Raw genomic sequence first — 22954 nt, 5'->3', positions numbered from 1 at the left:
CCAGCGCCCGGGGGCCGGGAGGGCCAGGAGGGGCCGCCCCCGCCCCGGGAGCCGTGTGGCCCCGGGGCCGGTGCCGACCCGCCTTGTAAGGCAGAGGCCGAGCGAGGCCGGCCGCGGGGCGCCGGGCGGCCAGGGGGAGGGCCGGGCGGGGAGGCCAGGAGCGCGCGGGGCGGGCCGGGGCCGCGTTTCCCAATGAGAGCGCGCGGCGCGCAGGGCGTGGGCCGGTCCGGGCGCGGAAGCGGGGGGCCGGGGGCGGGTCCGGGCCGGGGGCGGGGCCGGCGGCGGGGAGCGGCGGCGCGAGAGCAGGCCGGGCACCGGGTCGCTCGCGGCCGAGTCGCGGAGGCGCTGCTGCTGCGGTCGCCGCATCTCTGAGGTAAGTGGCCGCGGAGCGCCGTCCCGGGGCGCGGGGCGCCTGCTCCTCCAGCCACCTGCACCCGCAGTTCGGGGCGCGCCCGGCCGCGCCCCTTCCCCGAGGCCCCGCGCCCCCCAGCTGCCGGCCCTCGGCTTGGCGCTCGGGCCCCAGCGGCTGCGTCCTGACGCGGGTCTGGGGACGGGCGGCGGGGCGCGGGGGGCGCGGGCTGGAGCGGCCGACGATGCAGAGGACGGGTTTATAATCGGCCCTCGCTGGGGCGCCCCGGCCTTTCTGCCCGTCGGTGCGCAGAGGACAGAGGACGCCCCTTGCAGCCCCTTCCCCCTCCGCGTTCATCTGCATAAACACCGTTCAAACGCCCAGGCCCGGGGTGGCGGCTGCCAACGAGACGGCAGGAATTTAGGGCTTGGAGGCTTTGAAATGGAGCCACTGTCACGCTGCACGAATTTCAGGGCCACAGAAAAGACCGTTTGCGTCCGCGGCCCAGAATGAGCGTGACCCTCTGGCGAGAACGCCGCCTCTGTGTCGGGCATTGCTGTGCCGTATCGGAGCAGGTGAGTGTCAGACACTCTGCGATCCAGAACCCGCCAGAGGGGTGTTATGTTTTCTTAGCGCATGTGGGCACAGAACCCGGCAATCTAGATAAAGAGGTTGGCGGCCAGTGTATGTTTTCCACACGCCCCTGGGGACCAGAGCCCCGCCCTAGAAGGAGGATCCGGAGAAACCCTTTATCTGCGGTTTCAGTTATGTAAATGAAGCCTGGAGAGGAGGTGGGAAGGGCCCTGTGTGCCTGCCGTGCTGACGGGCGTTCTGTGTTCTCTGAAGATGAGACACCTTTTAGGATAAGCTGGCTGTGCTGTCACCCATGTGTATTTATTGGCTAATTCGTCTGACATTTATGAATGATAAAAGACCTAGCTTCCCAGGCCCCCAGCACATATCCTAGGGCTCCCCATGGCCAGTCTCTCAGGGAGGGGTGCTGGCAGGGCCTCCCCAGAGCCTGGGAGGTGGTCAGTGAACCCTGACCCGAATTCCCAGTGCCCTGGGCCCACATCCGGGGATGGAGCGATGGGGTGGGGAGGGCGAGCTTGGAGCAGGCAGGAAACGGGGGTGGGGCGGGGCCAGGGGAGGGGTGCCTTGAGGGGGCCTTCCTTGGACTCCCTGTCCGGCTCTGGTACCAGCCCCGGTTCCCACCTCCAGGGTGGAATCCCAGGGCTCAGGGATAGCAAGGGGGCAAGGCGGCGCTGGTGAATTTCCTGGGAATATCTGCCAAATGTGGCACACACAAGCATGCATGTTTTCTTGAGGAAAGGGCCCGTGGCCTTCTTGACTTTCAGAAGGATCTCTCAGAAAGGTGCCATCATTTAACTACGACTTTAAAAAATTCTTCTCCATCTTTCTGGAATGATGACATGAGCCAGACTAGAGGAAGCCGTGTGGGGCTGTGTTCCTATCGCCTCGGCGTTGTTTGCCTCATCTTTGCTAATCCTTTGAAGTCGCAATAAATAAACTGTTTTAACTACATACAAGGTTATAGATGCTCACTGTGGGAAATGTGCAAAGCACAGGAGAATTTCGTAAAGAAAATTAAAATGGCTCATCACTGATTGAGGTTTAAGAGAAAGCCCTGAGCAGCCAAAGTGCCCTCCGGGGCCGCTTCCACGTGGCTCCCTTCCCCGGTGGGTAGAGGAGCCGTTCCCTGCAGAAGAGGCTGAGAATTAAACGCTTCCTCGGGGAGAGGCTTGCTGACTTAGCGCCAGGGCTATTTATAGCTGGTGATGTTGGTGGTGAGGCTGGAGGAGCACGTACAGAGATGCCATCCGGGGATGCGGGGGCCACGCGGCACTGGTATCAGGTCCCCCTCAGGCCCTGTCTGACGCCACTCCGGAGCCGCTGCAGACCCAGGGTGCGGGGCGCTGTGAGGAGCCCACCCGCGCTCACAAGCCGAAGACCAGGCAGACCCCGGGTGCAGGCAGGAGCGACCCACGTCCAGTCCTGGCCGCTCCATCGACAGGTGTTCTCAGGGCAGGAAGGAGCGGAGCCCGGGTGGGGCCTGCGGGGCCCTGGCGCGCTCACTCACTGTCCAGCCCCTCCTGGGAGAGCAGCTTCCTCTCTGGCTGTGGAGGTGGCCCCGGGGTCACAGTCCATGGATCCCCAGAGCTGGCACCCTCGAACCCCAGCATCCTCGATGGGACCTCGGTGTCCCAGCTCAGCAGCGCCTCTGCAGAGGGCACTTCCTCTGCTGCATTCATGTGGCTGCTCCTGGGGTGTGTTGCCAGGGGAGTGGGTCACCGGGGGGTGCATCACCAGGGGAGTGCGTCGCTGGCGGGGGGTAGCAAGGGGGGTTCGTCACCGGCGGGGGCGGGTGGTGGTGGTTCACTGGGGGGGTTACATCACCTGGGGGGGGTTTGGGCCACCAGGGGGGCGCGTCGCCGGCTGGGAGGGCGGGTCACCGGGGGGTGCAGGTTCTGTGATCTGCAGCCTCCAGGAGAGGCGTGTGGGGGACGGGCGGGGCTGGGTGAGGACCACGGCAGGGTCAGGGTGTGCTCTCACCCTGGCTGGGAAGCAAGACTCCTCGCAGGTTGCAGAGTTGCCCTTTGACTGTACCAGGACGTGCGGCGACATGCAGTGAAGCTCAACTGCGACGTAATGTGTAAGTGTCCAAGGGAAGGACCTTCTTTACTGAGAACGCGTAAACTGACTCCCACAGGGCGTGAGGATGCTGGTGCTCTGACTTTGGCACCAAATGCACGTATCTTCTGTGACATGGGGGGGCACTCATTCTCTCATTCACATCGCTTTCCTTTTTCTTGCTAGATTTGTGGAAAGGAAGGACTGTCCTTCTCCAAGCCTAGAGGTTAAGAACACCCAGGCCCTCCTCCGCCCCTCTGCACGGCGTCCCTGAGTGTGCCCCCTCCTGTCCCCTGTCCACCTGTCCAGCACAGCCTCCCTGCTCTGGGCCGAACTTCCTAGGTTCTCACCCTGTTGCACCCGTGTGTTAGGAGCCAGGTGCCCAGACCCAGGTGAACCCTGGGAGGGCCCCGCCACGGGAACGTCACGAAGCCGGATGCCTCACACGCACTGTGCCTCTGACTGCCGTGGTCACAGATCTGAGCCCGAGCATCCCAGGAGCAGGTTAGGACTCACTCTGCAGCCCCAGGCCCACGGCCCCCCGTCTCCTGCAGGGGCCGTTGCTGTCCCCACCACGTTCCCAGGGAGGGACTCTGCCTCCTGCTGGCTTTCCTGCCTGAGCCTGCCCGCCCTACCCACCGGCCCTGCCGGCTCGGCTAACCTCTGGGCTCAGAGCACGTGCTCTTGCACCGTCAGCACGTGTCTGATCTGTGAACACGCCCCCGCTGTCTGCTGCTCTGCTGCGCCCCACGAGCCCTGGGTTGCTTCTGGTTTCTGGCTCCCATGAGCGTGGCCGCCAGGAGCCTCCCTGTTCTGCTCCTCGGGGGACAGGTGAGCGTCTGCAGGGCCCAGGCACTGCCTCCCAGTCGCAGCCCCGGCGCCAGCAGCGCCAGCAGGCCATGGCCACCCGCAGGGCGCGTCAGAGCCTGCACTTGAGGCCACCGTGATGGGCCCGGCGTCCCCGCTGGGCCTGGTCCCTGAGCCACTCCCATGCCTCGCACGTTCCTCCGGAGTTGTCTGTTTCGGATTGATCCACAGGGCTCTCCCTAGATTCTGGAGACCAGCAGCGTAGGCTGCACATAGGAGAGACCTGTCTACCCCGCAGCCCCCTTTTGGAGGAGCAGATGTTCCACATTTTAATCTGGGGCCATTTCAGAATCTTCTGCTTTGGGGACAGTGGTTTTGTGTACTGTGTACAGTCTTTCCCACACAAGGACATCGGATGCTCTTGAGCATCACCCACCAGGGGCTTAAAGTCCTTGCCTCCTGCTGCAGTCGGCATCTGAATTAATTCTCATTTCTCTCCATGTGTCCAGTCAGTAAGCCTGTCTCCTTTCTCGGAGAATATTTTCTTCCCTCTTTTCCTGTAGGACCACCTTGCCGTCCACACTGTCTCCGCCTTGCTGGTGGGTGGGGAGCTTTCTTCTGCTCCGTGGTTTATTCTCTGTCCTAGACCAGGACCACACACCACTTCATTTCCAGACCTTCCCATCAAGTCTCAAAACCGCTGGGCAAATCCCCCACCTGTTCTTCCTCCAAGATGGCTAGTTAATTCATGATCCTTTGTTGTTTCGTTTGCTTTGCATTCAGCTTGTCTCACAACCCAGACCAAAAAAAAAAAAGTGTTGGAATTTTTGATTGGATTAAATTAAAACTGTGGGTGAATTCGGGGATAATGGGCATCTTTGTGCATTCAGACTTAATCCATGTTCATGATATCACTGTTCTTTCAATGACACTTCATAGTTTCTGTGTCGACGGCCCTTGCACAACTCCTGTTACATTGATCCTTAGGCAATCGGTATTTCCTCACATTATTTTAAATGATGTATTTCTAAACACTGTTATTGTCTGGTTTTGCTGCTTCATGGAAATAAAATAGGTTTTTGTATGTTGACCATGTAGGCAGAAATCTTGATAAACTCACATTGATTCTAAAAGTTTTCCCAGGATCCCTTTGGACGTTGTGTGTACACAGTCATAGAAACTGCGAACAGTGACGTTTTAGTTCTCCCTCTCTGTGTTCATGCCGCTTCTCGCCTTGTCTCACTGCGCTGAACAGAGGTGAACAGAAGTGGCGATAGCAGGCATCCTCCCATTACTCCAGCTTGAAAAGAAAAAATTTTCAGTGTTCACACATTTTTGTAGTTTTTTGTAGGTACCCATTATCAAGGGCTTCCCTGGTGGCTCAGATGATGAAGAATCCTCCTGCAATGTGGGAGACCCTGGTTTGATCCCTGGGTGGGGAAGATCCCCTGGAGAAGGGCATGGCAGCCCACTCCAGTCTTCTTGCCTGGAGAATCCCGTGGACAGAGGAGCCTGGCGGGCTGCAGTCCGTGGGACTGTAAGGAGTAGCACATGATTGAACAAGTAACACACCACCACCCGTTATGAAGTTGAGAAATGTGTTTCCTTTTCTTATTTGCTAAGAATTTTTATGGTGAATAAATGCTAAATTCCATCAAATGATTTTCATTTGTGTGTACACCATGTGTTAGGCACTCAGTCCTGTCCCACTCCTTGTGATCCCGTGGACTGCAGCCCGCCAGGCTCCTCTGTCCATGTGATGCTGCAGGCAAGAATACTGGAGTGGGCTGCCATGCCCTTCTCTGGGGATCTTCCCGACTCAGAGGTCAAACCTGGGTCTCCCACAGTGCAGGCAGATTGTTTATCATCTGAGCCGCCTGGAAAGCCTGTGTGCACCATACATACGCACATGCCTTTGTATACATGTGTGCACACACACATATGTACACTACATCTAGGTGTTTTCTTTTGGGGATTTCTGATCCAGGAGTTCTTTAATCTGCCCTGCTGTGAGACTGATCCGCTGAGTTCTGAACTTTAGTCACTAACCTTTGTGAAAGTGAAAGTGAATTCGCTCAGTCGTGTCCGACTGTTTGCGACCCCATGAACTGTAGTCTGCCAGGCTCTTCCGTCCATGGGATTTTCCAGGCAAGAGTGCTGGAGTGGGTTGCCATTTCCCTCTCCAGGAGATCTTCCCGGACCCAGGGATTGAACCCGGGTCTCCTGCACTGCGGGCAGACGCTTTTACCGTCTGAGCCGCGGGGGAAGTCCAAACTCTGAGGTGTTCTCTTTTCAAAGCTGCCTGCTGCATTCTCACAGCCGCTGTTCTTTCCTGGAATTCCTCACCTTGTCCTTTCTCTTTGCACATGGCATGCACCACCCATTTCTTTTGCACACGCGCACACCGTTACTTTAAATTAGTGTCCAGGCAAGGCCAGTGCAGAACGTGCGGCCTCTTGTGGTTTCTGTCTCCTGTTGTCTCTGCAGGCTCCTGGCACTTCCCCTGTTAAGCCCGGCCGTTTGTTTGTCATGTGTGGACACGGGATCTAAAGGTGTCACAGAGACGTCTCTGTCTCCAGTGGGAGTCCCCTCCTCTGGAGTGTGTGTGTCCAGCGGTGTCTGGGGCATCAGCGATCCAGGGCCCCCAAGTCCACATTTGTGAGTTGGGAGGAGCCCGCCTGGCGGTCCTTGCCGGCTGCCCGTCTGCTCCCAGGCGCCCCTCCGCCTGTCAGGCCTTGCTTCACCCTCCAACCCTGAGCGCGGGGCTGGCTGCTGCTGGCCCCCCTCCCCCAGGGTGAGCCTGGGGCTTCCTGCTCCCCAGGGATGGTGGCCCGGCCTCCATTCCAGTGCTGGGGGCCGGCCCTCTGCCGGCTCTGGCCGCCGGGTCTGTGTGCCCACCGGTGCTTCACCCGCTTGGGCCTCCGCAAGCACTTTTCTCTGGGGCAGGAACCCCCTGTCCAGCCCCCGGTCTCCCTGGTGTGTGAGGGTCTGGGGCTGTAACAAATGCCCGCAGGCTCAGCTGCAACAGCAGAAATGTGTCCTCCTTCCACTCTGGGCCAGACCCCCGTCCGAGATGAAGCTGGCGCAGGACTGGGCTCCGTCAGGAGGTCCAGGAGGGTCCCTCCTGCTTCTTCCGTCTCCCAGGGCACCCGGGGTCCCTGGGCTCGGGGCTGCAATGCCCCTGTCTCTGCCTCCGTCTTCATGTGGCCTCTTTTCTGGGTCTGTGTCACTTCCCTCTGTCCCTCGCAAGGACGCCTGTTGCTGGACTTAGGGCCACCCTGGTCCGGAGTGGGCCCATCTAGAGATCCTTAGCTTGATGACGTCTGCAGGGACCCTTCTTCCAAACAAGGTTCAGCCACCTTGTGAGGACGTGGCCACACGTGACTCACCCTGGCAGCATGTGGGCTACAGGTGCTGTATTCTTGGGATTTGTAAGAAGCAAGCTGACAGCAGAGGCTGGCTCTGGGGCCCGGACAGTGGGGCCCGGGGTGTGGCTCCTGGGAGGCCACGGGGTCGCCGGGAGGGAGACCCCCAGCCTCTCAGTGACCCAGGGAAGTTCCTCTGTCCACATGAGGTCTGCTGCGGGCAGGGCTGGTAACTGTCCTGGCCTCTTCCTCCCCTCCCCCAGCCCAGTGGCAGCAGCCCCCAGGTTTGGGGGGGGTGGCCCCCACGGCAGTCTCGCTGCAGGACGCAGAGTGGTCCCGGTCCTTGGTGGACGCCCCCCCGCCCACCCGCCCCTTCCTTCTCGTCCTGGAGATGTCACCTCTGACTCCGGGACCTGGACCAGTGTGGCTGTGACCAGGCTGCCCAAGGGACACCTCGCCCCGTGCGGGAGGTCCCCACCTCTGTGGGCCTTTCCGGGCCCCTGGCTTGAAGTGCATGACACGGGCCCTGAGTGTCTTCCTCGTCAGATGGTGCAGTCACCCGCCCCTCCCTGCGGGGCCTCCGCGGAGCCTGTGACCGGCAGGGTGGGGCGGGGGGCTGCGTCCATGCCGAGACTCCAGGCCCCATCAGCTCTGCGGGGCAGGTGCCCGCCTGGGAGGCTCCGCAGACTGGGACGGGTGGTCATTCACCCGTCAGAGCTGGGCAGCTGTGAGTGGTGGCCGAATCGTGATTCGAATGTGAACAGCTGCCAAAAGGCTGTGTTGTGCCCAAATGGACTCTGGAACAAAGAGCCAAAGCTTCAGGTTGCAGGCAGCCAGAGGGTCTGCAGGCTTGGCTCCACCGCTCCCGGGGCTGTTTGCTCAGGGACTGTGCCCTTGCCGGGAGCTGGACCTGACCCTGGGAGCTGAGCTCTGGTGGGTGGGGGGCCGCAGAGTGGTGACGTCCGCTCAGCTTGGTCTTTTGAATTTACTGTCCACCTCCTCCCGCCACCTGCAAGCTCTTCTGCAGGGGTCCAGTGCTCACACCTGGCGGGGGTCTGGGGGGCGGGTGGGGGTCCTCCCCGGCCCAGCTGACCCGGCGCCCGGCCCCCTCTGCGTGGCTGCGGAGCAGGCGTGCTTGGGGCTCCCGTGAGGGCGCAGGCGTCACGCCCCCAGCCTCCCCGCTCTGCCACGTCTGCCCTGGGGGCCGAGCCACCAGAGGGCTGAGGTGCCCTGGGAGGCGGCCGCTCCCTCTGCACTGCCTCCACTTCATCCGCCCGCTGCGCAGGGCCTCTGGGTTCCCTCTGTGTGTCCAGCGGTGTCTGGCGTGGGGCCTTCTGTGGCTCAGCCTCCACGGGGCCGCGGTCAGGCACCCTCAGCAGATGGTCAGCCTGGCCAGTGGCCGGTGCTCCGTCGAGGTCCAAGTACGGCCTGCTTGTAAGAGGCTTGGGGGCCTGCTGTTTCCAGGGCCCGTGTGGTTCTTGCACAGAAGCTGGTCAGCCGGGCCCTGGGCCTCGGGGTCACGCTGCCTGGCCCAGCCGTGGCCCAGGGACTCGGGCTCCCGGCCCAGGCGTGGGTGCTGCCCGTGACCCAGCTCGAGGGGGCGGCCGCCCTGAGGAGTCCACAGGAGCTCCAGGGCCCAGGGCCCCTCCCGGCCCAGCTCCCACTCCCGAGTGTCTTCCTGGGGACACGGCCCCCGGGGGGATGGGCTTGGCCACGAGAAGCCCTGCGGAGCGCCGGCATGTGGTTACTCAGCGGGTGGGTGCCCCCCAGCTCTTCAGGTAGGGGTTGGGATGCTGGCCCGACAGCCCAGTCCGAGGACCTGGCCGAGCCTGAGGTGGGGGTCCAGCCACCATGGTTCCTGGGCCATGACCCCAGCTCCCCATGTTGCCAGCCTGGCTCGCTGGGTGTGAGGTGGGAGAATCACAAAGCTTGGAGCTGGGGTATCCTTAGGCCTGGGGACCCCTCGCCTGCTTGGGGCTGGTTGGTCCCGGGTTTTGCAGAGCAGGACCTCACACAGCTCCTGGGGAGGTGCTGGGAGCCTGGGGTGTGGGGGGCGGAGGGTCCCCTGTGCAGGTCTGAGCTCCAGACGTGTGCATCCTGCCCGTCTGCACACCAGCCTAGACCCGTCCCCGTGACGCTTGTCCTCCCCCCAGGGAGGCCGGGCCATCCAGGCATAGCCGGCACCCGCGGGAGACGGGATGGGCGCAGGGAGGCAGTACATCTGGTCTGCACCCGGAGACTTCAGCCCAGACTACGCTGAGGGGAGGGAGGGGTGGGATTCCCAGGGCCAGATACTCTGTCTGATCAGGAAGTGCCTGCAGGTTGGTGTGTAGACTATGGGCAGAACAAGGGGCTGAAAGCTGAGGGAGCCAGGGAGTGGGGGCATGTTCACACCTGCAGAAGGAGGAATCCACACTCCATGTTTACTCACAGTGCAGACCTGCCTTCTGCTCCAGGAAGGAGAACCAGGAGAGGCAGAATTGATGCTGCCTTCAAAATACCTGGTCCAGCTCACAGACACACCTGTCCAGCTCACAGACACCTGTCCAGCTCACAGACACACCTGCCCAGCTCACAGTCACACCTTCCCAGCTGACAGACACACCTGCCCAGCTCACAGACACACTTGTCCAGCTCACAGACACCTGCCCAGCTCACAGACACACCTGCCCAGCTCACAGACACACCTGCCCAGCTCACAGTCACACCTGCCCAGCTCACAGACACACCTGTCCAGCTCACAGACACGTGTCCAGCTCACAGACACCTGGCCCAGCTCACAGACACCTGTCCAGCTCACAGACACACCTGTCCAGCTCACAGACACACCTGCCCAGCTCACAGACACACCTGTCCACTCACAGACACACTTGTCCAGCTCACAGACACACGTGTCCAGCTCACAGACACCTGGCCCAGCTCACAGACACCTGTCCAGCTCACAGACACACCTGCCCAGCTCACAGACACCTGTCCAGCTCACAGACACACCTGCCCAGCTCACAGTCACACATGTCCAGCTCACAGACACCTGGCCCTGTTGCAGGCACATCACTATCATGGATTCCCAGCCCTCCTGGCTGGGACACTGTACTGATGTCCTGCTGAGGCGGTGACTATGGTGTGTAAGGGTCTGTCCTGTGTGACCTTTTCTATAGGTTTTGCTTCGGACGCCAGTCCTAAGGGCATTGCCAGGGAGAGTTGTTCTGGATATACAGCCCCTCATCATTTCCCTGCCCCAAGGCCTCGGGGGTCTGCAGGCTGCAGCAGGGCCGGCCGGGCCATGCTCACAAGGCTCCCTCCAGGTCACCTGCCCGCCCATCTGTCCTCCCGCCCCTGGCCCTGGTCCACACCAGGATCAGCTGCTGAGAAGCCTCCCCTGCAAACCGGGACAGAGCCTGCTGGGCATCCTGTCTGCAGGCACTCACCTGCTCTACACCCCTGTCGGCTCCGACACGGGCTGTGTGATTTCTGCTCTCCCATCCAGACTGGCCTCTCCCCAGAACACCTAGGAGTCACCAAAGAGTGACCTTGGAGAGCTTCCCACCCGCGCACTGGGTCTGACTGCTGTTATTTTTATTTGTTTTTGGCTGCGCTGGGTCCTTGTGGCCGTGCGCGAGCTTCTCATTGTGGTATCTCGTCTTCTTTTATTGTGGCTCCCAGGCTCCAGGCACCCTGGCTCAGAAGCTGTGATGCTCGGGCTTAGCTGCTCTGCGGTGGGCGGGACCTTCCTGGATCAGGGGCCGAACCTGGGTCCCCGGCACTGGCAGGTGGATCCTGGACCATGGACCTCCGGGAAGTCCTGACTCCTGTTCTTTTTGTTAAAGTAACTTTTGATTATTAAGATACCGTATGTTCATGGTGAACGTGGAGCCCTGAGTGGAGAGCTTGGCTCTGGGGCTCACGGCCGCGTCCACAGCCATGGCCACCCGGCCCTGAGCCCCGGGCCCCGGGCCCCCCGCAGCAGCGATGGGGCCTCCGGCACGTCTCAAGCTGTGCCAGCCTTTCTGTTCGGGGAACTTGTAGGTCCTGAGTTCAGCCGGGTGTGGTGGGGACTCCCGCCATGCCAGGCGCTGCCTCCTGCGCTCTGACTCAGACCTGAGGGTCTTCTGTGGGTTCAGCCATGAATGAGCTCGCTGTCCGCGGCTCTGTCTGCCCAGCCGGGCCCTGTGCTCGGGCCACGTCCTGCCTGTCTCTCTGCTCGCTGACCTGGTGGTTCTCCTGAGGCTGCTGCTCCTCTGGGGACTGGGCTCTCGGGTCCTGCCCCAGCCACCGGCCATGACTCTGGGGTGTCGATGCTCAGCTCCGGGCTCCCCAAAGCTGCTGGAGGTGGAGATGCCTCAGCCCCATGGAGACCCGGGCCCAGCCTCGGGGATTCACTGGGCTCCGGACACTGTCAGCCGCCCCCCAACACGGGGCCTCCACCCTGGGGCTGGGTGCAGCTGTGCTCAGCCCTTGGGGTCCCCCAGACGCCTGCCCTCACCTGGGCCCCCTCTCCCCCCAGCACTCCGCTTGGCCACCCGGGTGAGGGGCACCCTGGTCAGCAGGCCGGGCCCTGAGGTCGGGGCAGTGGTGTGACTGCTCTGGATCCTCGCCACAAGCACGGTGTCTCCCCACCGGTGCCCAGAGGGGTGTCGCTCGGGGAGCCCCCAGAGCAGGAGCAGCCGGGGGGGAGGTGAGGGGTTCACTGGAGGGGCCCTGCACCCCCTGGGCTGCTGGCCGCGTGCTGCCCCCGTGGCTGGGGCTGTGAGCTTGGGGGACAGGTGGACAGGGTGCCAGGGCTGGAGGGGCTGGGCTGTGTCTGCAGCAGACGCGGGACCCTCGGTGTCCCCCACGGTCGCGAAGTCACTTCTGGGCAGGGCTGCTGTCCGTGGGTGGCAGGGGGTCTCACACAGCCGCCCACAAAGCAGGTGACCTCTCGTCTCTTCCTTCCAGCAGCATGGCTGACAGCAGGCCCAAGCCCGCCAAGTCCGCCAACAAGACACCCCCCAAGTCCCCGGGGGACCCCACCAAGGACAAGGCTGCCAAGAGGCTGTCGCTCGAGTCGGAGGGGGCCGGCGAGGGGGCGGCTGCCGCGGGCGCGGAGCTCAGCGCCCTGGAGGAGGCCTTCCGGAGGTTCGCGGTGCATGGGGACACCCGGGCCTCGGGCAGGGAGATGCACGGCAAGAATTGGTCCAAGCTGTGCCGGGACTGCCAGGTGATCGATGGCCGGAATGTGACCGTCACCGACGTGGACATCGTCTTCAGCAAGATCAAGTGCGTGCCGGCTCCGCCCTGGGCCATTGGGGTGGGTCTGGGTCCCAGCGGGCGGGGCAGACCCATGGGGCAGCCGGGTGGGGCCAGGGCCTTGGGTCGGGGGGGCAGTCACAGCCGGCCGTGGGGGCCCGAGGGTCTCGTGTGGCCGAGTCCTGCCCGCGGGGGGCGGCGGGGGTGGGAGCCGGAGGTCCATGGTGCGGCTCCTCAGCTTTGGGGGGCGTTCACGTGTGAGGAAGGGCAGGGGTAACCAACAGTGGCCGCCACATGCGTGTCCACGTGTGTGTCCACACGCATGAGCACGTCCAGGCCTCAGCACGCCCCTCCCCCTCTCCTGCCCGCCACACCCGGGACCACACCCAAGAAGAGCGCCCGCTGCATCACAGACGTGTGCACACATGTAGAGCTCAGGGTTCCCTGGTCAGGGCTCACCCGGAGACTCCGTGTGCAGGATGCCTGGGCGGTGGGGGACACAGGCCCTCCTGCCCCAGGAAGGGTGACCCCTTCTGGCCCCAGCCCCACTCCAGAGGGCAGGACACCAGCTGCTCGGACACGCGGGCCACCCCCGCCCCCCGGCTGCCCGGACCCCAGCGTCGCTGCCTCAGCTCGCAGGGTGCCGGCCATCTGGGGGCGCGGGCCCAGTGAGGGTTGTGATCAAGACACAGTTAAGAGCAGCCTGTGGCTGCTCCTAAAGAGGAGCCTGTGGCTCCTTCCCTCTGCCCTCCTAAACCCAGGCTCCCCATGGGATCCCTGTGACCTGTCCCGGGGGCGGGCCCCCCAGACCTCCCGGGTGTGGAGTGAGGGGCCCACCCTCACGCTCTTGTCCTTGGGGAGACGCGGGCGGTGCTCCGGGCCGGGTCCTGCAGGCCAGGCCAGGGACCCCAGGCGCCCAGGTCTGCAGAGTGCGGTGCAGCGTGGACATGTGCGTCTTGGGTGGAGGGTCCCCAGGTGGCGGCCCCGGCGAGGCGCCCCGGCTCGTGGGAGCCGTGGCCGTGGACGCGGAGCCGCGGGCGCTGACAGCGACGGCTGTTTCTGTTTGGGGCGGTTGCCATGGCTCAGTGGCTCTGTGCCCGCCGGTATCTGCAGCCTCTGTTTGGGCCTGTCGCCATGGCAGCGCTTGTTTGTTTCGATGTTACTATGTGTTAAGTTTTAAACAAACTTCTTGCCGCTCTTCCCCAGGCCTTGATTGAAAACTATTGTTTCCGCGACCGGGGCTCCCCACCCCCACCCCTGCTCCGCCACCCCAGGGCCGAAGGAGTGAACTCAGGACGCCTTCCCACGAGCACGTTGGGGGTCCAACACCGCTGTCGGGGGGGTCTGTGGGCGGCGGGGTCCCTGCGTGTGTGCGCAGGTGGGGTGGCCGGGAGGCGGGGGTAGGGGAGGCTTCCCCTCCTGGCCCTGACTCACAGCTTTCTGGCCGATGGTCACGTTCCCCATGATTCCGGAGCCTTGTCTGGGTTGGTTAGGACAACACGGGTCGGGGCGGGACGGGGACTGTCCGAAGCGTGGAGCGTGGTGCATCCACGGGGCCTGAGGGAGCAGGTGGGGTGGGCTGAGCTCCTGGGACGGGGCGTCCCGGGCCCACCAGGGGCCCAGCCCCTGCGTCCAGGCTGGTAGGGATGCTGCCCCTAGGTCCTGCTTCCAGCTGTGGTGTTGAGGTCTCACAGGGTCCGGGGGTCCCTCTCCCGGCCCCCCGAGGCCATGCAGGCCTCCAGCAGTGCCTGTCCTGGCCTACTGCTGCCCGCCCGGCGCATCTGCAGAGAACCAGGACCTGGGGCGGGGGCCCCGCACCCCAGAGCTGCGTGTGAGCAGAGTCGCCCTCGGGCCCCAGGCCCAGGCGGGGGTGAGGCCAGGATGCGGCCCGTGGACCTGGGAAGGAGCAGGGGCCAGCGTCTGCTCGCACCCGTGCCTGGTGCCACTCGTGTGGCAGCCTGCGTTTCCCCTGTGGTCCAGTCCCCCCAGGCCCCCCCCGGCCCGGGGCTGCTGGGGGTCAGGCCCCACTTCCTGCTTCCTGGACGTGTCGCCGGGGTCTGGCTCCTGCAGGTCAGGGGTGCCTGGAGTCGGCTTCCTCCAGCCGCACAGGTGGCTGTTTATCTGTGGTCCAGGGGGCCCTTGCCCCGTCCTGGGACGTGTCGGCCAAAGTCCAGGGCCCTTTGTGACGCTGGCCCTGGAGGCACCGACCTCTGTCCTGGGAGGGCTGGCTGGCCCCCGCCAGGATCCCTGGCCACCCGGCGTCCCCGGGTGACCTGCCCTGGGCCTGCAGAACCGGGAGCGCACGCCCGAGGAGCTCAGCTCGGGGGCCACGTGTGTGCCCACTGACCCCGTTACCGCCAGGCCAGCGTCCCCACAGGACAATAGTCTCTGGCCCGGGCGCCAAGTGGGAGCAGGGGGTCTGCTGTGGGGACCCTCATCTCTGTGCTCTGCAGAACAGGCTCCCTGTGTCTGCGCAGCTGTGTCGAGTAACCAGGCGTCTCCGGGGAAGAGCTGGCATTGTCACTGGACATCTCCTTGGGGACTGCTCTCAGCGGCGGGCCGCGGGGCCCCGGGAGAGCTCCCTGCTGGTCCCAACCAGGCCCCGAACCCTACGGGGCAGTCACGGCGGGGACGCCCGCCCCCGCCCAGCGGGGCATGCAGGTCAGCCCTGGTCCATGCGATCTGAATGCGGCCTCTGATGGAGACCGGGCGGCTGTCCCCCCGCCCCGGCCGAGTGACTCACGCTGGTGGCGCCTGGCGCAGGGAGGGCTGTGTGCCCCCCGCTGGACACCGGGCTGCCGGTCGGGCCTGGAGCCCGTGAATAGAGACAGGCACGCCTTTGACGACTTGGTACAAACAAGCGGGACCCCATGGCCGCGGAGGGTCACCTCCCAGCTGGGAGGGCAGGGCCGGGCCTTCGGCCTCACAGCGGCCGTGCAGGGCGGCGGGGCTTCCAGGGGTGGGCGGAACCCACGGCCCGGACGTCCAGTCTCACGAGGCCTCTTTCCGCCGTCGCCCTGACCTCGGTGTAGTCGGTCAGCGTGTCCTGAGTCCTCAGGCTCATGTGTCAAGTGTGAGTCCCCGTGTCTGCTGGGGCTGTCCCGAGGTGTCTATGGTCGCCGAGCTGTTTTGAGTTCTGGTGACTGAACAGGTCGGTGAACAGGAGAGTGAGCGAGTGGGCCAGGAGGGGTCATGGGGCTGTGTGGGCCGCCGGCCTCCCCAGGGGCCCGCCCCGCCCTGCTGTGCACTCGCCCGGCCTTCACGGCAGCTGTGGTGGCGGGCGTGTGCTGGCAGGGGCGCCACGTCCGGCCACACTGGGATTCCCTCCCATTTCCCTCACGCCTGGCAGCGTGGAATGTCCTTCTTGGGCTGGTTCGCATCTGGCAGATCTTGGACAAAGCATCCGGTTGAAATATTTTGCCCAACTTTTTACCTGGGGTTTTCTTCTTGTTGTTGAGGTGTAAGAGTAATTTGCATACTCAGATACGAATACTTTATCAAAATTTCTCCAGTCTGTGGCTTGTCTTTTGCTTCTCTTAACAGTATCTTTTTGAAGAGCATGGTTTTAAAAGTTTTGGTCAAGTCCAGTTCATTTTCTTTTTTTTTTTCCTGGACTGTTTTTTGGGGATTGTTTCCAAGAAGATCTCTGCCTAAGCCAGGGTCACAAAGATTTCCACCTGGATGCTGTCTCAGAAGGTGGACAGTTCGGGCTCTATGGCAAGCGTAGGACTGTGGCCTACTTACTACTGTAGGTGGGTGGGGGGGGGGGGCGGCGCCAGCCCAGGCCTGCTCTCTGCACACCGCCCACCGGTCGCTGTGGCTCTATTTGCTGAAAAGGTGATATGCGACCACTCACTGCCTTTGTGACCTTGTCGAAATCCTCCTTGTGCCCCGTCTCTGACGCCGTCCTGCGGCCGCTGTGGCCAGTGCCGACGTGGGCGTGCCGCCTCCACCCAGGGTCCCTCCAGCCAGGGCCCCGGGCACTGCAGCCACACCGCCCCTGGAGCTCTGGGCCCCTGCAGGCGGCCTCTCTCCCCCTCCCAGGCGCGTCCCCCACCTTCTCTTGCTGTAAAACACTGAGGCCCTCACTGAACGGATTAGCCGGGGGAGATCCGCTCCAGGGGGCAGTTAAGATTCTCAGAGATGGAGAGCCAGTTCAGAGCCATCTTGAAGTTGGCAGAATGACCTACCGGGTCCGGGCATCCGGGGTCTGCGTCTTCGCGGAGAGCTGCTCCCAGGCCCCTGGTCAGGCCGGGACGTGGGGAGGCGGCCCCCAATCCTGTCCCCAGGGGATGATGCCTCCGTGCAGGCTGGGGGGGCCCCTGGTGGGACTGAGACGCCCTCCACACTGCGGGGGGCGACATGCTTCCCAGCCCCTCTCTCTGAGGGTCTGTCTCCCACGGAGGCTGCACGGTCACCTGCTTTAGAACCAGACGAGGCCATATCTTGATGTCTAGTCTTTCATAAACGATGTGCTTCCTTTAAGCTTCTCTCCAAGGCAATTTATATTTGCTGCCGTTGCCAATGGCAACCAACCACTGGGTGCAAACGCTGCAGACTGAGGTGGGGGAGAGGCAGGCTCGCTCTGGACTCTGCGGGGGAGGTGAGGGTCCCCGATGTCACGGGGCCCTGGGCAGGGTGGGGGGGGGGTCCCTGGGTGCCCCATGAGACTCTGCTCCCTGCAGGGGCAAGTCCTGCAGGACCATCACATTCGAGCAGTTCAAGGAGGCGCTGGAGGAGCTCGCCAAGAAGAGATTCAAAGACAAGAGCGCGGCGGAGGCCGTCAGGGAGGTGCACAAACTCGTCGAGGGCAAGGCCCCCATCATCGCGGGAGTGACGGTGAGTGCGGGGGCGGGCAGGACGGGGGTCCCCACGTGGGCCGCCCCTGTCTGTGGTCTGGGCCCCGGGCTGACCTCCCCCATGCCCCCGCTCTCTTGCAGAAAGCCATCTCCTCACCCACTGTGTCACGGCTCACGGACACCACCAAGTTCACGGGCTCCCACAAGGAGCGCTTTGACCCGTCAGGCAGGGGAAAGGGCCGGGCGGGCCGCGTGGACCTGGTGGATGAGTCGGGCTACGTGCCGGGCTACAAGCACGCGGGCACCTACGACCAGAAGGTGCAGGGGGGCAAGTAGCTGGCCGGGCCTCCCCTCGCCTGGCCCCCTCACCACCTCCACTTCGTTACATTCCTGTGCTCACCGGCAGAACTCGGACCTGGGGCTGGGTGGCCGCAGGGCCGCCGGCCTCCCTCCCGCCCAGCCCTCGCGCCCCCTGGACCCCAGCTTTGGCCCCTGAACTCACCTTTCCTAACACACCTGCCTCGTCCCTGCCAGGAAGTAGACAGACGGCCCTTTCCAAAGTGTCTCCCAGAACCAGACCACACCGGCCACTGGCTCGCAGCAAAGTGGGTGTCCAAAGGAGTTGGCCGACAGGCCCTGTCGCGTTTGTGCTGACGAGGGCACCAGGGCGCCGACCTGCAGCCCCGATGACACGGAGGAGCCCAGCCAGGGCCCCGCAGAGCCCGGAGAGCAGCGTGCAGGCAGGGGAGGCGGGCACACGCGTGCACACACACACACGCACACATACACGCTGCACACATGTGCACGCACGCATGCACACAGGCTGCACACACACACACGCTGCACGCATATGCACATGCACACACACACGCACACGCGCTCAGGCACGCACGCCCGTGGGCCAGGGCTGTGCTAAGGGTGGGCGCTGAGCTGAGGGCTGCTGTGCAAAGGAGGGAGCCTCATCCGTCGACCAAAGTGACTTGAACCGTGAAGTTACAGGATTCTAAAACTAAGGGCAATTCATTTCATTTCACTTTTCTGAGAAGAAATAAGAAATGGCGATTAGAGTCTGCTCTCAGAACGGCTCAGGGAAGACTCAGAATGGCCCGTCTCTGGGCCTCGCTCCCGCAGCCCTTGTGCCCTGAGTCCTAGGCCAAGGAGACTCCTGGGCTCAAGGCTGCGGGTGGTCCGGCTGCCCCCTCCCTCCCCCTCCAGCTGGCCGCTGCGGTGTCTGCGAGTGGCCCCCTTGTCCACCCCTACCCAGGAGAGCAGAAACCGCAGGGCTAGACTGGCCCGAGGAGGGCCCGAGCCGGCAGTGTCTGCTTTTGGGGTCTCCGAGAGGCCAGAGGCAGGGCCTCTTGCTGTCGCACTGGCTCCTTGGCCACGTGTCCCTTGTGCGTGAAGACGGCCGCAGCCTGGCATGTGACCCGCTGGGCCCCAGGGCCCTGGTGTCAGTCTTGGGAAAGCCCATGGCAGCCCCTGGGGAGTGCCTCGTGGAGCCCACGGCCCCGCCGCTGTCTGTCCCGTGTCCAGGGCAGCGGGCCACCTGGGGCACCCCTCCCCAGACACACGGCCGGCCCACAGCACAAGTGGCCATGAGAAGGCCAGCACTGCCATGCACGCCGGTCCCTGCTGGGCCTGGAGGTCTGCCCCCCGCAGAGGGGCTCAGGCCAGCGCTGGACACGGCCCCCGCACTGGGCTCCCCGGAATGGCAGTGGCTTCTGCGGGCAGCTTTGTCCTAAGACCCTGGGACCTCACTGCAGAAACACCTGGGAAGTGAGGGATGGAACACAGGTGTCCGGAAGCACTTGGAGGACACAGTCACTGCTATCTGGGAAGTCTGCAACTCGGGGAAACGAGGCTGCCCGGCCAGGCCTCGCTCTACAGCCGAAGGCTGGGGTGGCAGGCGGGCAGGACACTGGCCCCTGCCCTGGGCTCTTCTCCTCTAGGAGCTGTCAGGTGGGGAAACACGTGTGCAGACAAGAACATGCAGAGTCCCGTGTCCCACACCCCCCTGGGCTGGCCTGTAGGGCAGCACTGCCCGCCGCGGGAGACCGGCTCCCCACGGCCGCGGCAGCCCTGCCCCCGGGCCAGGGAAGGTTGATGCACGGTGGCCACCCTGGCCCAGCCCCGTGCTCTTGGGCTCCTGAGGCGTCCAGAGGCATCCGGGCAGGTCTTGTGTGTCCCTGGCCCAGCTGAGGTTCCCTTCCCAAAGTGCAGCTTTGGAAACGCACCTCCAGCTCAGGGCAGGGCGGGCGGAGGTCCCGGGCCTGCCGCCCCATAACTCAGCACAGATGCGGATCCCACGCTCAGCACGGACGCTACAGACACAGGCAGGTGTGCGTCTCGCTGCATGTTCTCTGCATCACCCGCTCGCTTCCACTAACCGCAGTCATCTAGAAATCACGTGTCTGTCTGTGAGCCAAGGAAACTGCACAAGCCCGCCAGGACGCGGGGACGTGGTCGGGGCACTCCTTGCGGACGGCGCCCAGCCAGGACCACAGCGCGCACGCGAGCACTGCCGCCCCCGTATTTATTTCTATTTAACGCTGTAGGAGAAGCAAGCAGGCAGCAGTCAGGTCGCCAAAACTGAAACCATGTACGTTTAAAATATTACAGGAAGAGGTCTATATTTGTACTGGAGTATTTTTACACCTGAGTGTCCTCAGTCTTAAGGTTGGAGCAGGTGGAAACCAGTCAGGAAGAGGCAGGTGGGGGCTCGGGCCTGTCCACACCCCAGGGGCCGCCAGCTCAGGGCAGGCCGAGGCGGCCCCTCGAGGCCCAGGGGCGGAGGCTCCACGGGAAGCCCGATGGCCTGCCGTCAGGAGGCATCTGCGGCCATGTGGGTGGAGGGTGGCGGCGAGGCGCAGGCCCATGTGGCCTGCGGTCACCGGGAAGGCCGCCGGTGCCGACCCCCCAGGACCCAGCGGGCGCCCCCCGCGAGCGGTGTCCCCACACAGGCGGGCACACCCCATCCCGTGGCACACGCGGGTGGGGACGCGCTGTCACCTGTTCCCACGGCACAGGCTGACGACTCAGCCGCACTGTGAAGTGGCGAGACCGTCCTCAGAGCTCTGACCCCGAGCGGCCTCCCTCCACAGACCGACTACTGAACGCTCTGGGGCTCCGCGGCTCAGCGGTGTGGCCTTGCCCGGGGAGGGAGGCGGCTGCCCTGCACTCGGGGCTGCTTTGGCTAACGCTCTTCCCCAGACCAAGCCAAACAACAAGGAAACGCACATAACTCAGACTTGAAAGGGATCATAGGCTACTAGTTTGTATTAAGTCTTTTCAGGAAAGGGAAATAAATGTACATAGAGATGCGGTCTATTTTTGCACTGTTTTCTCACTGTGAGGGAGTGAGGAGAGCGTCGCCTGGTCAGTGTGCTAGGACTCGGAGCCGCTCTCCAGGAGCTCTGGGGGCGTCGGGGGGGGCTCAGAGCCACTCTCCCGGAGCTCTGGGGCATCAGGGGGGCTCGGAGCTGCTCTCCCGGAGTTCCAGGGGCATCGGGGGGACTTGGAGCCGCTCTCCCGGAGTTCCAGGGGCATCGGGGGGACTTGGAGCCGCTCTCCCGGAGTTCCAGGGGCATCGGGGGGACTTGGAGCCGCTCTCCCGGAGTTCCGGGGGCATCGGGGGGACTCGAAGCCGCTCTCCCAGAGTTCCGGGGGCATCGGGGGGACTCGGAGCCGCTCTCCCAGAGTTCCAAGGGCATCGGGGGGACTCGGAGCCGCTCTCCCGGAGTTCCGGGGGTATCTGGGGGACTCAGAGCTGCTCTCCCAGAGTTCCAGGGGCACCAGGGGGACTCGGAGCCACTCTCTGGGAGCTCCGGGGGCGGGCACGGTGCTCCGCCCAAGCCGCTGTCCGAGGCCTGCTCGCTGTCCGAGGCCTGTGGTGAAACAGCTCGTGTCTGTCTGCATACCTCCTCGTGTGCCTCCTGTTGTGAACATTGTGTCCGGTTGGTGACAAATAAAGTGACAAATAAAGGTGTTGAATCGTGGCCTGTGGTCCTCCAGCTGCGCCGTGTGCGGGCATCACGTGATGCCACAGGGGCACGGACGTGCCCAATAGGGCCCGCGGGCCAGGTGTGAGGTGTGAGGTGGGGAGCGGGGTCTGGACACAAACCACGTCACGAACGCCTGCAGCATCCCCGGATGCGGGCTGACGGCGCCCTCAGGAATGACAAAAAGGGTGTTTTTGGACCATAATGGGGGGCACGCCAGTCAGTAGGTGAGAAAGGAGATTCCAAATGCAGAAGGCGAGTACAGAAGGCAAGTCTGAGCCCTAAAGGGGAAAGCGGGACAAAGAGTGAACGGTAAATAACCACAAACAGTGACTGTGTCCGGTTACACAGAATACTTCCCTGAGGCCGAGCGCTGTGTAAGCCGGACGGGGGCACGGGGAGTCACGTGCTCAGAGCTCGTGTGTGGTGTCTGCCATGCCGATCAGACACACACAAGCGTGCTGTGATGCCACCCTCACCGGGAACAGGGCACACAGCGTCCACACTTGTAGAGGTGACAATGTGAACGATAGAAAACTATCCAAAAACAGCAAAACCAGAGAGGAAAAAAAAAATCACACAAGTAGAACAAGCAGCACGAAATGAGATGGCCGATTCAAACTCAAACCTGTAGGTTACATTAGCTGACAAAGCAACAGACACCGGAGTGGGCCGCGGCACCACCCGGCTCGGGGGAACGCAGGAGGGAGCGGGGCCCTGCCCATGGCCAGGCTCGCCAGGGTCTTGGGCAGTGACCGGAGGAGCCCCTGGCCCTGCTGGGGTCACTTGGTCACTGGCTGGGGCACAGGCAACAGCACGTGTGTAAGGAAAGGTTTATAGGACAAGGGAGAAAAATCATATGGTCATCAAAGTGGCAGAAGAGTGTCTTATTAATAAAACTCATCCATTCATGATGACAAATTCTTAGCAAACCAATAACAGAAGGAGCAAGGTCAAAAAACCTATTTCAAATTTATCAGAGAAATGGTGAAAGGCCTCCTTGGTTCTGTATCAAGACAGGCGCCCTCTATGGCCCCATATAATCCACACTGCACTAGATGAGCCCGCCAGCACCGAGAAGCCAAACTCGGAGCAAAACCAAAGCGAGCGCATACAGTAAAACCGAGCGATGGCAAGGAGCAGAGAGGAGAGCCACTTCTCACAGGAACCACAGCTGCCCTCGGGAGGTCAGGACACCCACAGGAAAACTGGTGAGAGTTTAACAGGATTGCTGAGTATACAACTAATGTACCAAAAAATCAATTGTATTTCCATATAATGAAACACATTCTAAAAATATATCTTTTAGATATGGCATCACAAAATAAGAAAAACCTAGGAATAAACAAGAGGTAGATAAGACCCCCACGGAGAAAAGTATAGAAGTGTAATAGAGGAGATCTGGTCAGTGGACACAGACCCTAGAGTCACGGCCTCTAAGATCCACTCTTACCTGTGTCCACTCTTCCCAAGTGACCAACGCAGTCTGAGACAAAACCCCAACTGAACCAGCTGATTGTAAAGTTCATGAAATTCTAAAGGTCACAAGTAGCGCAAACGTCCTGAGAGGGGATGGGAGGCCCTGACCTGCGGCTGTGGTGCTGTTCAGGGATGGATGGGATAGCGTGGGGAGCAGACAGAAACCACTCTGACCGAGCGGTCGTGCGAGTGATGACGCTGGACAACTGGACCTACGTGGAGGGACCCTGGAGCTGGGCTGCTAACCCACACCACGTGCAGTCAGCTCCGAGGGGAGCA

The 22954-nt window shown here is 62.9% G+C and overlaps 1 protein-coding gene across 4 annotated transcripts; it reads left to right on the top strand.

The window, feature by feature from the left end:
* The first annotated feature begins 218 nt into the window (after positions 1–218).
* Positions 219–21193, top strand: LOC122454399 (tubulin polymerization promoting protein). 4 transcript variants are annotated; one of them, XM_043488859.1, is made up of 5 exons: positions 254–373; positions 823–924; positions 12112–12429; positions 17085–17238; positions 17340–21193. In XM_043488859.1, the coding sequence occupies exons 3-5, from the start codon at positions 12113–12115 to the stop codon at positions 17532–17534; spliced, it is 666 nt and encodes a 221-aa protein (XP_043344794.1). In that variant the 5' UTR covers positions 254–373; positions 823–924; position 12112; the 3' UTR covers positions 17535–21193. The 4 variants fall into 4 exon arrangements, with proteins under 4 accessions (XP_043344792.1, XP_043344793.1, XP_043344794.1 ...); XM_043488860.1 differs by having other exon boundaries at positions 12109–12429; XM_043488857.1 differs by lacking the exon at positions 823–924 and having other exon boundaries at positions 219–373.
* Positions 21194–22954: the final 1761 nt, after the last annotated feature.

The sequence above is a fragment of the Cervus canadensis genome, chromosome 16, assembly GCF_019320065.1.
Source record: "Cervus canadensis isolate Bull #8, Minnesota chromosome 16, ASM1932006v1, whole genome shotgun sequence".
In the NCBI taxonomy this organism is placed as follows: Eukaryota; Metazoa; Chordata; class Mammalia; order Artiodactyla; family Cervidae; genus Cervus; species Cervus canadensis.
The sequence above is the reverse complement of the archived record's forward strand: the minus strand, read 5'-3'. Positions and strand labels throughout refer to the sequence as shown.